Source organism: Pyrgilauda ruficollis, unplaced genomic scaffold (genome assembly GCF_017590135.1).
Source record: "Pyrgilauda ruficollis isolate IOZ18807 unplaced genomic scaffold, ASM1759013v1 scaffold69, whole genome shotgun sequence".
Taxonomy (NCBI): Eukaryota; Metazoa; Chordata; class Aves; order Passeriformes; family Passeridae; genus Pyrgilauda; species Pyrgilauda ruficollis.
This window is the reverse complement of record NW_024528710.1, coordinates 767,295-779,791: the sequence shown is the minus strand read 5'-3', so window position 1 is coordinate 779,791 and position 12,497 is coordinate 767,295. Positions and strand designations below refer to the sequence as shown.

At 51.7% G+C, this 12,497-nt stretch overlaps 1 protein-coding gene across 4 annotated transcripts in view; it reads right to left on the bottom strand.

Annotated features, from left to right (window-relative positions):
* Positions 1-12,497, bottom strand: part of LOC121362977 (S-adenosyl-L-methionine-dependent tRNA 4-demethylwyosine synthase TYW1-like) — a 92,379-nt gene that overhangs the window by 34,050 nt on the left and 45,832 nt on the right. For all 4 annotated transcript variants that reach the window (XM_041484934.1, XM_041484935.1, XM_041484933.1 and 1 more), the window contains exons 13-14: positions 11,216-11,393; positions 7,484-7,619 (exon numbers count right to left, since the gene is read on the bottom strand). In XM_041484934.1, coding sequence (XP_041340868.1) covers positions 7,484-7,619; positions 11,216-11,393 — 314 coding nt within the window. The remainder of the gene's footprint in view (positions 1-7,483; positions 7,620-11,215; positions 11,394-12,497) is intronic.

The window sequence follows — 12,497 nt, the reverse complement described above, 5'->3', positions numbered from 1 at the left end:
ACGGCCCTTCCCTGAGCACTGCTGCCATACTCCTGCTGCAGGATCCTGCCCTGAAGGTCCCAATGAACAAACCAGGTCCGGTCCCCTTGGAGCCAAGCACGTGGGTGTCACCCTGGGGCAGGAGAACCTCCCCAAGACCATCCAAAGGACACGTGGCACTGAACAGCCCTGGGCACCCCGTCCATGTGTCCCTGTGTCTGTGTGTCCACATGTCCCTGTGTCCCTTGACCGTGTGTCCCTGTGTCTGCGTGTCCCCGTGTCAGTGCAAGCCTGGCTGCCAAGCACCCCTGCACACAGCCCATCACAGCCACCCTTCAGGAACGGATTTCTCCTCCTCCAAAGCAACATCCTCCTGATTCTGCCTTTCCCAAACCCGGGAGGGTGTTCCCACAACCACCACATTCCCAGAAAATCCCTTTCCTTGCTTCTGTCTCAGTTAGGCACTCCCCATTCCAGATGAGCAAACACATCACTCCTGCAGATGTTTTGTCAACTTGTCTTTCCTGAAATGCCAAATGCAAGGATCCAGAGGAATGGATTCAATGAACCCATTAAATGCCTCTCACCTGTGAGAGCTGCTGGGGTTTGCTCAGTGAGGAGAGAAATCCAGATTTAATGCATTTAGCAACTGTAGTGTGATGCACTGCCCTGCACAGGCCCAACCTGAGCCATTCAGCCCCATCAGCTCAGCTTCATAATAAAGGGCTCAAATAAAACCTTGGCTAGAAGCAAAGTGCAGCCCCAAGTTTTCCCTGCTGCCACAAGCAGAATTTTAGGGTTGTTCTTTCTTTCTGGAGAGTTCCCATAAAAACACACACAGACTCAGCCTCCTCAGGGGGCCTGTCCATGCAAACTGCTCTAGTTCACAACCAGAGAACAAAAATGTGACCAAATGTCCCCGAGGCCACAGAGGCTGCTGGGGGAGCTGGGAGCTCCCAGAGCCAAGTCCAGGGCAGGAAACAGCCCTTGGCTGGTGGTTGGGTAATAAATAACCTGTAAGGGCAACAGAGACTGGTTTGAACCAAGCTTCTTAAAAGCCAAGGCTGGCATCTCTCAGGCAGCTTCTAGAAGAGCTCCAGGCAAAGGAGAGATGCTCTTTAACAGAGGGTGAGAACTGCAAATGCTCCTGACATTTCTGCAGCAGAAATGCTGGGCAAGCTGGAGAACATCTGCTGCCTGAGGAGGGAAGGGATGAATGCAGCTGGAAGGGGATGAGGAGGAGGAGGGCCCTGTTACTGCCACTTCCCAAGGCCATGGGAGGGGGCAGAGGTGCTCTGTCCCAACCCCGAGGTGGCACTGGCACCCTCTGCCAGGCAGGAATGAGAGGAGGGGCTTCACCTGGGATGATGGCTGGGGGAGAACACAGATTCCACCCCCTGCCTGTGCCTGGGGCTCTCTGGGTGGCCAGAGAACCCTCCCTTCCCCAGCCTCACTCCCTGCCTCCCCAACGTGCACAGGACAGCAGCTGCTGGAGTAACCCATCCCTTTGCCTGGATGGTATGAACATCCCTTTGCTGGGGTATGAACATTGCCCCCCTTCCTTGCCTGCAAGCAAACCAGGAGGGACTAGCACAGCCAGAGCAATGAGATTTTGGTCCCTCAGCAGCCAAGCACCTTGCTGAAGCCTGGTTTGGATTGCTGTGAGGACACTGAAAGGACAGGATGGGTTTCAGAATAGTAACTCCATATTAACATCATACCTGTGTCACACTCCTCAGGCTGCATTGCCCAAGGCTTTCACCACAAGTCTCATTAGCAATCCCATTAAAACAAGAACACAGCTGGTGAGAGCATTTACTGTGCAGAAGAGTCAAATTCTTCTAAATTTATAGTGGCAAAATTGATTACTGATTCTAACATCTGTTGCAGATTTTACATTTAAATTCTCCTTAAAAAGTCCCCCCTCTCAGAAACATCAGACATGGCTCCCCTCCCCCAGGAGCCATGTAAATCATCTCCCTGCAAATCAAATCTGTCTTTTCATAAAAACAATTGTCCCTGTCATTTGTTACAAAATAATCAGCACTAAAACCTGCTGAGGATATAACTCGATGTATTTATGCTGTTTGTAATCACACAAAGACAAGGGTAACTTGGAAGACAGGATAATGTTGGGAAAAACAAAGAGTCAAGTAAATAGCAGCAGATGCAAGGCTGGGAATGTTTAAATATCAAACTGGTCTCTTCATCACCCAGAAATGTAACAAGAGCTACCTGTGAACAGTGTGAAAATGCAGACCTGGAGACAGCATTGGGAGATGGTTTTGTATCTCGTGCCTTCCCCTCGACAAACCATTCCTAGCACCTGCCAGCAAGGAACATCCAGCCACCAAACCCAGGCACTGGCAGTGTGTGATATCCTAGCACAGGCAGAGGGAACCATTTCCCTTCTTGATCTTTTTTTAATAAAGGAAAAAACCCAGGTGTCTGCTCCACCTCTCCCAGTAAGCCCTGACCCTGCTTCTCCAGGAAATCCTAATCCCCTTGAAGCAGAAAGAGCATGAGGGCAAGGTTACATCCCAGATCTGCAGCAGTGCTGTGTGTGATGTCTAAAGGCACAGCCTGAGCTCCTGGCAGTGCCAATGAGCTGCCTCCTCTGCTTTGTGACCCTCCTGGAAGGACAGGGTTCTGCTCCATCATCAGTTCCTGCAGTACCATACCATCCCATTAACCTCCAGGGCTCATTCCTGCTCTGTGAATGGCTCCAGGCTGTTTGAGAGGACATTGGCACCTGGCCCCTGCAGGTCCCAGCAGCTTGGCTCTGCCTACCTGGCTCTGGCAGCACAGCAAGTCCTGCCAGGCCAGCCCATGCACAGGACAGGATTCATCATGAGGAGCTCAAGAGGTACAAACAGAGGAGGTGAACGCCACACCAGGGCTGGAAGATGTTCCTCAGAGCATGAGTGACAGCAGGGACCTTCAGCCCAGAGCTCAGCAAGCCCATGGACACCCATGAACCAGCAGCCACTTATTCAAGAGCTGTTTTGCTCACCCTCGGTCAGGAGGAGCATTCCCAGCAAGTCAGGGAGGGATCCCAGCCCTGGGGGCACCTCTGGGTGCTGTGTCCAGCTCTGGATCCTCAGCACAGCAGGGACAGAGCTCCAGGAGCGGGGCCAGCTCAGGCTGGGAGGATGAGGAGGGCCTGGAGCATCTCGGTGCCCAGGAAAGGCTGAGGGAGCTGGGGCTGCTGAGCCTGGAGAGGAGCCCCAGCTGAGAGGGGCCCTCAGCCCTGGGTGTCCCTGTGTGCAGGGAGGGGCAGAGCAGGGCCCGGGCTCTGCTCCAGGCCCAGCAGTGGCACCAGAGCCACGGGCAGGGACGGAGCCCAGGAACTGCCCCTGCACAGGAGGCAGAACTTCTGCCCTGGGCACTGCCCAGCCCTGAACAGGCTGCCCAGGGAGGGGCTGGAGTCTCCCTCAGCGGGGATACTGCAGAGCCCTCTGGGCACAATGCTGTGCCCTGTGCTCTGGGATGGCCCTGCCTGAGCAGGGAGGTGGCACCAGGGACCTCTGGGCTCCCGCCCAGCCTGGCCCAGACTGAGACTCTGTGAAGGCAAAAATTCCCCTCAGAGCTGCTGCCAAAGGATGTGAACCATGAACAGGACGTGCTGCTCTGTCCATCACCATCTTCTACCCAGCTGTTTTCCCAGTGTTTGGGTAGAAATCCACAAGCACTTTGTCACACTAGGTCACTGCATCCCCATTCCAGTTCTCAACAGGGGATTCCCCTTGTCCCAGCCAATGCCCCTATTGCTTGGGAAAACACTTGGTGATTTATGGACACCAACCAGGACAAATTCCCAAAGTTCCTCAGTCACCTCAGGGTGACTTGGTCCAGTCACCCTGAGGGAAACAGAGCCCAAACCTAACACCATAGGATCCCAAATCTGACTGGGGGAGTGATGAGAGCTCACAGACCATGGGTTGTTTTCTTGCTCAGTACATCTGGTTAAAGGTATCTCGGAAAAAAAGCATCAACTCGATATTAAAACCTCCAGGGATGGAAAATCTCCCCTCCTGAGCTGGACCCTCATCATTGGTTGGCAACCCATTCCTCACTGGATATCGATTAGGAAGCAGCAATGGCTGGAAGAAACACCTTTTAGCAGAGATTTCTCATCCTGATGACAAGACAAGGATTCACATCGTCAGTGCCTGCCCCAAGAGCTTGTCTATCAAGCCAAGTCATCTCTCAATCACTCTCACAAACTCAAGGCTGTCAGAAGGTGAGGCTCCAAAACTCAAATGTGGTGTTTGGGAAGGGCACAGTCTAAATTGCACATGCTCATGTCTTTCCTTTCCCTCTCCATTTAATTTCAGGAGTAGAGGAATCAGGACAAGAAACAAAAAGCCTTTGGGAGTCCACCTGCTGTTTAACATAAACTCCTCTCTCAAAAAGTGCTTCTCAGCACAGAAAATGTAACATGAATATCATTTCAATGATAGCAGCTCTAGAAAGGATCAAATTTGCTCCAAGTAGCAGTGGACAAAGGGGGGGTTCATGTTGTTTGCTGCAGAGAGACATAGCACAAAAGCTTTTTATCTTTTCTTCCTGGGCTTCCTTTGAAAATGGATGTAGCAACTAATCCCCGACATGTTGGATGAGGCTTGTCAGATCATCCTGGGAACAATTTGTTATTAAATTCACCCTTTTACTGAGGCTCAAGAACTTTGTGCAGAAGTTCAGTTAAAAGCATGAAATCCATTATCAGCATAACTGGGCCAAGGCCAGGCTGGATGGGGTCTGGAGCAGCATGGGCTGATGGAAGGGGTGAATTTAAGGTCCCTTCCAACCCACACCATTCTAAGATTCTGAGTTCTATAAGCACCTCACTGGGGAAAGAGGTTTGAAGCCCATCTTTGCCTAGGCCCTCCCACATTTAACAAGACCTGGGCTTTGGCTGGAGGAAGGAGAACAGCCAATACAAACATCCTCTCTCCTTTCTCACTTAAAATCATGTCCTTCCCTCTTCCTTTCTCCCATTTTTCAGTCTGGATTACCAAAGCAGAGGATTATTTTGCCACTGCAGCCCCAGGCAGGGAGCAGGGAGAGAGCAGGACCAGCACCTCCCAAACCCCACAGGGGTGATCACAGCAGGTACAACTCATGTTCCCATAAACCCCCTTTGCTCACTTTTATTTTTCAGTATGCCCAGCTCAAAGCTGCCCATGACTGCTCAACAGTGACTCAGATGAGCTGCAGTGCCAGCTCCCCTCCACCTGGGAAGGACTGAATCAGCCTGGAAGGGTTGTCAGGCACTGGGAAAAAACTGGGACTTGTATTTGTTTCCAGATAAATTAACAACACCTTCCCAACACAGTGCAGCAGCATCCCACAGCCAGCCTGGAGAAGGGCCTGTATGTCCCAGGTGCTTTGGCTGTCACCACCTCCCATAGTCACAGTCCCACAGAACAGCTCCTGCAGGGCAGCTGGGAGGGGAACAGAGAGCTGCTGCTGCCCAGGAGCACCTGGAGGTTTTGGGTACCAGAATCCTGTGTTTGATTAGTGCAGGGATTGTCCCCTGTGCTGGCACCTCCAACCCAGAGTCAGTCCTGGGCCTCTCAGGACAATGCAGACCCTGAGGGCTGGAGCGTGTCCAGGGAAGGGTCTGGAGCCCCAGGAGCAGCTGAGGGAGCTGGGAAGGGGCTCAGCCTGGAGAAAAGGAGGCTCAGGGGGCCCTTGTGGCTCTGCACAACTCCTGACAGGAGGGGACAGCCGGGGGCATCGGGCTGTGCTCCAGGGAACAGGGGACAAAGAGAAATGACCTCAAGCTGTGCCGGGGAGACTTAGGCTGGATATGAGGGAAAATTTCCCCATGGAAAGGCTGGTCAGGCATTGGCAGGGGCTGCCCAGGGAGGGTTGGAGTCAGTCCCACCCCTGGAGGTGTCCAAGGAAGGGCTGGGCATGGCACTCAGCTTGGACTGGATGGGCTGGGAGGGCTTTTCCAGCCTCACTGATTCTGGGATTAAGAGAAAACCAACAAACAGCAGCTTCCCCAAGAGTTCCTGCTGTCCCCACATGTGATGCAGCCTCGTGCAGCTGAGCAGGGCTGGCAGAGCAGGGTTTCAACTGGAACAACCATTAATTGGCTCTTGTGTTATCAGTGTTTCAAGGACCCTTCAAAGTGCAGTTGCTTGGAGGAGAAAATGCACCTGGCTAGTGGAGCTGCTTTCTCCTCTCCTCTTCACCTTGACCAGGGTATTTTTAGCTGTATGGACAGACTTGCCAATACTTTCACCTTCAATTGTTTGCAAGGAAACTTCTCCCAGTAATGAACACTCAGGGTCAAGAGAGGCAGCAGGAAAGAAGTGATGGGCAAAAGCAACTTCCCAAAAGGCTTTTTCAGTATTTTGTGCCTTCAGTATTTTAGCTCCACTTCTTCCCACAGATTTCCCTGTTCACAGATAATTTAGTTTGCACTTGATTTCAATACCCTCAGAGTTTGGCCTGAGGTTTTGTACAGGAGAGCTGCACCTCCACACACAAAGCACCTGACCATGCTGCCCACGTTCCTTTGCAGCAGATAGTGTCACTCAATTCCTCTGAGTCTCACAGATCCACTAATCTAAGTTCCTTTGGCAGAGAATGGTCCAACACCATCATCTGAAAAGGCTGGAAAGCTCATTATTCCTACAAAACCTCATTATTCCAAAGCAACAGTCTCTCTTGGCTGTTCACCCCAGCAGGTAACATGTCAATGGCTGCCAGATCAGTAAACACAACCCTGGCTCCCACCAGAGCCAGGAGCAGGAACAAGAGAGGCAGACATGCTTGTGAGGCACTGTTCTTACCCACTCATGTGCTGCTGGGCCCAGGAGTGCTTCATTACTGACTCCAAAGCTCACCTGTCAGAGCCTGAGCTGACACCACCCCAGGGCCCCAGGCACTGCTCAGCTGAGTCCAACACACACAGGGCAAAGCCCCCTTGCTGCTGTGCTCAGATCCCCTGGGCTGGGCCAAGCTTCCAGAAAAAAGCAGATTTCTCTGGGGCAGGAGGGTGACAGAGCTACCAAACCCCAGCACACACATTTTAATGTCCTTCATGTGCTGCCATTTCCAGGGAGCCTCTGAGAACCAGGGCAAAGGAACACAGGGGATTTACAACTCTTGCCTGAATTTCCAGCTTTCCTTCAGCAACCTGTTTTTAGTGTAACCCCTCTGTTAGGAAATCTATTATTTGATAATCTCTTCATCCCTCACAGCACCTTTTATTCACAGCATTTACTGCCCCATTTGACACACACATTCTGGTCTGGAAAACCACTCAAACCTGCTGCACTTCACACACCTGAATGCCCCAACCATGGAAATATACTCCCAACACACCCAGAACCCACTCCATGGTCCATCTTAGAGCCTCTCAAGTCTTCTACTTCTGCAGAAAGTAGAAGCAGGTTAAGGTGAGAAGGAAGAAAAAAGGGTGGTGAGTCAGCAAAGTGTAGAAGGAAGGAAAAAGGCATTTAGAAGTCCATTCTTAAGTGGGTACCTTTTCAGCTAAGGCCTTTAAGCTGTCTAGAAACCTCTGCCAGAAGTCCTTGAAGAGGGGTCTGTCAATCCTCCTCAGGCTCTCCTTGGTGCTGGCATCCACACTGACGTAGAGCTGGGTCACAGGCTCCAGCCTCCTGTGAAGGGAAAAGGGAATTGCTGCTTTCACAAATATGCAGCTTGAGTTTGTGCTCTCCTACAAAAGCAGGAACAGGAACTGGACAGGATTTCCAGGGAATGTTCATCTTTGTCAATGATCCTGGAGGGATTTTCCAACCTCAGGGATTCTGTGACTCTAAATTCAGCCAGTTCCTACTGCTGGACATGCTGAGGTCCCCTGACCTGCAGCAGGATCATCAAGGACATTTTTGAAGGGATAGCAAAGCTGTTTAGAAAATAAACCCACACACAAACCACAACTGTGTTCTCCTTCCACAGAAATCCTGGAGCAGAGCCTTTCTGGTCACAAGTGCTGGTCCCAGCACTGGGACCTCCTGGAGAGACTAAACCTCCTTTGCTGTGGGAAGAGCCTGGCTGGAGGCTGATCCCTTCCATAAATGCCAAGGGAATAAGGGAGAAGCAGCAACACCACAGTCCATCAGCAAAAAGATCAAAGGGATTAAGAACAGCCTAGAAAGAAGCTCCCTCAGAATCCCAGGATCACTGAGGTTGGAAAAGCCCTTCAATGTCACCAAGCCCAGCTTGTGTCTGATCCCCACCTTGCCACCAGCCCAAGGCAGTGAGTGCCACCTCCAGGGGTGGGGACACTCCTCAGGATGGAGACAGAGCCTTTCCCCTGACAGAGTGACAAAGGCAGTGAGTGTAACACACCCAACCCTCGTGGCACCTCCCACCCCGGAGGCTGCAGCATCAACAACCACGTCCCAGTGTACCACAGAGCTCCCAGCATCTGGGGACAGCATTTTGGGAGTGTTTTGTGTGAAGGCTGTAATGAGCAGGCACCAGTCCCAGCTTCATTTAGTTCTCTAGAGAGGATAAGAAGAAATTAGAAGCTATTGTTCAGCTGCCAAACAGTGCCACCTAAAAATACAATGTCACCCAAAGGTGACAGGGACAAGAACTGGCCAGAGTGAGACTGACCAGAGCTCTTTGTGTCCAGAAAAATCCACTTACCATGGATACTCAGTCAACCATTGGAACACATTCTCTTGAGTGTGTATTTAGACAGCAAAACGAAATAACCCAGGACAAACTGAACATTTCAGGTTAAAATCTGTTTTGTAAACAAGTTTGTCTGGACTGGCAACCCAAAGCCACAGAGTCCAAAATGACCAAATGTTCTGGGCCTAAGTAAAGTGCTCAGTTTCCAAGAATACTGAGGCAAACTCTTTCTTTACTCAGTGCTGTCTTGGCTTAATTAAAAGGGGCCCTAGTGAAGTTGGAGCAGGTGCTTTTCAAAAGAGGGGCTGAGAAAAATCATCTCTTCTCAAACCCAGGGACAGGCAGGAGACAGACTCACAGCATGGGGGAAATGAAGGAATTAGAAGTGATCCAAGGGAGGGATTTCAGCCCCAAACAGGAATGGCCCACAGGGCTCTGCATGGCTGGGATCCAAGCCCAGGTGAGCTGGGCACATTCTGCCAAGGGGGAACAAGGAGAGGGCAGCCAGGGGTGCAGTGAGAACAAGGACAGAGACTGGTGTTCCTGGGACAGCTCCAGTGCAGAATAACAGCAATTCCAGCTGTGTGGTACCAGGATGGATTTGCTAGCTCAGATACCTGAAGTGAAATCCAGGAGACCAAATCCATGGCATTTACACATGACATGGGCAGGAATCCTGAGCTGAAGTATTCAGCTGAGCTGTGCCATCAAATAAATCCACTTCAGGCCTCCAGCCCTGAGGTGGCTCCACCAGGCAGGCAGGACAGAGCCCACAAGGACCAGGAACAGCAACACCAAAAATTAGCATTTGCTGGTGAGCATTAATAATCATTTGCCCATTATTGGCATTATTATTGATCATAAAGGCAAACCCACACACAAGAGGTGTTCACAGCCAGGGGTCAGAGACAGGAGCCAGGTACAGGTTCAGCAGGAGCTCACCTGGTATAAAACCTCCCTCAGTTTATTGTGAGTCTGTGGCAGGTAGAGTTGCAGACTGAGGAGAGGAGAAGGAGAAGGCGGCCCAGGGGGCACCCACTGGAGCCCCTGTCGTGAACCCAGCAACACCCCAGGCCACACTGCCCTCTCCCAGAAGGGGTTGGAAGGGACCTTAAAGCTCATCCTGCCACGGCAGGGACACCTCCCACTGTCCCAGGCTGCTCCAAGCCCCATCCAGCCTGGCCTTGGGCACTGCCAGGGATCCAGGGGCAGCCACAGCTGCTCTGGGCACCCTGTGCCAGGGCCTGCCCACCCTCCTGGGGAACAATTCCTCCCCAGTATCCCACCTATCCCTGTCCTCTGGCAGTGGGAAGCCATTCCCTGTGTCCTGTCCCTCTAGCCCTTGTCCCAAGTCCCTCTCAGCTCTCTTGCACCAGAGGTCACCCTGCCTATTGCAGGATGAACTTTTTGACTACAGCTCCTCTGCTGACAGCACAGAACTGAGCTGGGTGCCTACTTCAGTTCCCATATTAAGCAAATCATCTGCTTTGATGAGCCAAAGATCAGTTGCAATTTTTAAGACAGCAAGACCAGCATTTTATCCCCTTCTTTTTTTGTTTCTTTTTAAAAAGATTCAGCAGATCCGAAAAGTGCAGCTTCAAAATAGAGTATGTGCTCTCTTTTTAAACTGCTATATTTAGGAAGGAGCAATTTCTATCTACCAGGCTCATAATACATGACTTAAAGTAACTTGATTACACAATTATTCAATCATTTGGAATGCCTTTGTAGTGTATAATTACTCACTCCCAAACTGCCTGCACTCCCCCCTCAGAGCCAGATTCAGACCACGAGGAGTGCAAAGGAAGCTGTCCCAGGAGCACAGAGGAGGAGCTGGAATGAGCTGGGTGAAACCAAGGCCACCCTGCCCACAGCTCTCACAGCTCTAGGGCTGGACTTGCTGCTGTTCTCAACTGCTGGATGCTGAGCAGCCCCAGCCTCCCTGGAGCTGCATTTCCCCATGTGCTGCACTTCCTTTCTACACTTTGGTAACAGCAGCCTGGATGCTCCAAAGCATCAGAAAAAGGGATTATTTTCCTTTGTAAAGACTCCAAAAGAGTTCATTGATGTGTTTGGAAGGTTTCATTCAAGTCCCTCTGAGGGAGGTAAAGCAGATCCCACTTTGCTGATGAACATGTGCTTGTCACCCCTCCTGATCCTGCTGGGGATGCTGGGCTGGACAGAGCTGTGGGTTGAGTCTTTACAGCTGCTGCTCTGGGGTCAGACAAAGATCAGCCTCAAAAGCAATCTCTGAGCTCAGTCCCTGCTCTGGCTGGCAGAAGGACAGAAACTATTCCTGCCCCAGGCACAAACCTCAGCTCACTCACTGCTCCCCTCCTGCCACTCCTTCACAGGTGTCACATTCCAGCCTCTCCACTTCCAGCAGCAATCACAGCTTGTTTAGGAGGAACAGAAAAAAATCAGACTGAGGGAGAGAAAGGGCTGAGAAGGAGCATGAGGAGACTGAGGTTAAAAGTAGATGCTGAGGGGGATTTTCATTGCCAGTGCTCGTGCAGAGCTGACCCTGAGGGGCACTAAATGGGACCAGGACACAGGTCAGCACTCCAGTGTTTCAGGAGGAAGTTCAGGAGGAATTTCCTGCAGCTCTTACCTGATCTCATCAGGGAACTGGGCATTGGTGACCAGGAAGGTGGAGATGCCGTGCTGGTGCAGGAGCCTCACGAAGTGGTTGATGTGTGGGTACATGATGGGCTCCCCCACCAGGGACAGGGCACAGTGCTTCACTGCCAGAGCTTCCTCCAGCCGAGCTGCCTTCACTCCTGACACGCCTGGAAAGGGGAGAACACTCTTACATGAACAGTGCATGGGGCCCTGGGCAACCTGCTCTGGGGGAAGGCGGCCCTGCCCATGGCAGGGGTTGGAACAAGATGATTTTTAAGGTCCCTTCCAACCCAAACCCTTCTGTGGTTCTGTAACAATTCCCCCTCCTAAACATCTCTATCCAAAACACAACCTGGCACAGGAGGGCTGAGAAGAGCAGCTGGAGCCCTCCCAAAGCAGAGGGGACATCAGGCCAGAGCCAGGGCCCAGGGAGCAGCTCTGCAGCACCCAGAGAGCAGCACCCAGAACCTGGGGCTGGGTGTGCTCTGGACACTGCTGAGAGCAATGTGCTGGTAACACCTGAGCCAAGATTAAACACTCAAGCCAAGCTCTCCACTGCTGAGACCTTGGGATGCTGCTGAGTGCTGAGACACAAACACATAGGGCAGCTCAATGCCACTCCAAGCAGGTGTGTTAAGAAAGCAGCCCAGGTCATGGCTGTGCTGCTGCTGGTCCCCGTGGGCCTCCAGGAAAGGCAGCTGAGCACAGCTCCCCAAACACTGCAAGGGACTGAACCCTGACTGGAAACACAGAACGTGCAGCTCCACAGAGGATCAAAAGAAAACCCAGCACACGGCACAGTCCTGAACAGCCAGAGACCTTTCAGAAGGAAAACACAAGGAGCTCAAATGTAGCATCCATGTGAAAACACCATCTGAGTCCCACTCCTGATGCCCACGGGAGGGAGGGGGAGCTGGATGCTCCTCCAGCCCACCCACACCTGACCAGGTGCTCAGGACCCTGGATGAAATCAGCTGCCTCCAAACCGGCTTTTGTTCCAAATCTGTCACTTCACACTTCCCTGACGTGCCTTGATGTACTCAAATCCTATCTGAGGCTTTAGATTGGGGGTTGGTCTGTTTTAAAGATAAAAAAATAAAGTCTGGAGTGTGAATCCAGGTCCTCAGCTCCCTTCTCTTTGCCTTGACGCTGCAGTACAGAAAATTACAGCTCTGCTGCAAAGCCCAGATAAAAGAGGTGTTTGTGGATATTGCTCCAGCCTCACGTAGCAAAGCTGGTTTGGAATCAGAGCAGGGCTCAGTGCATTTTCA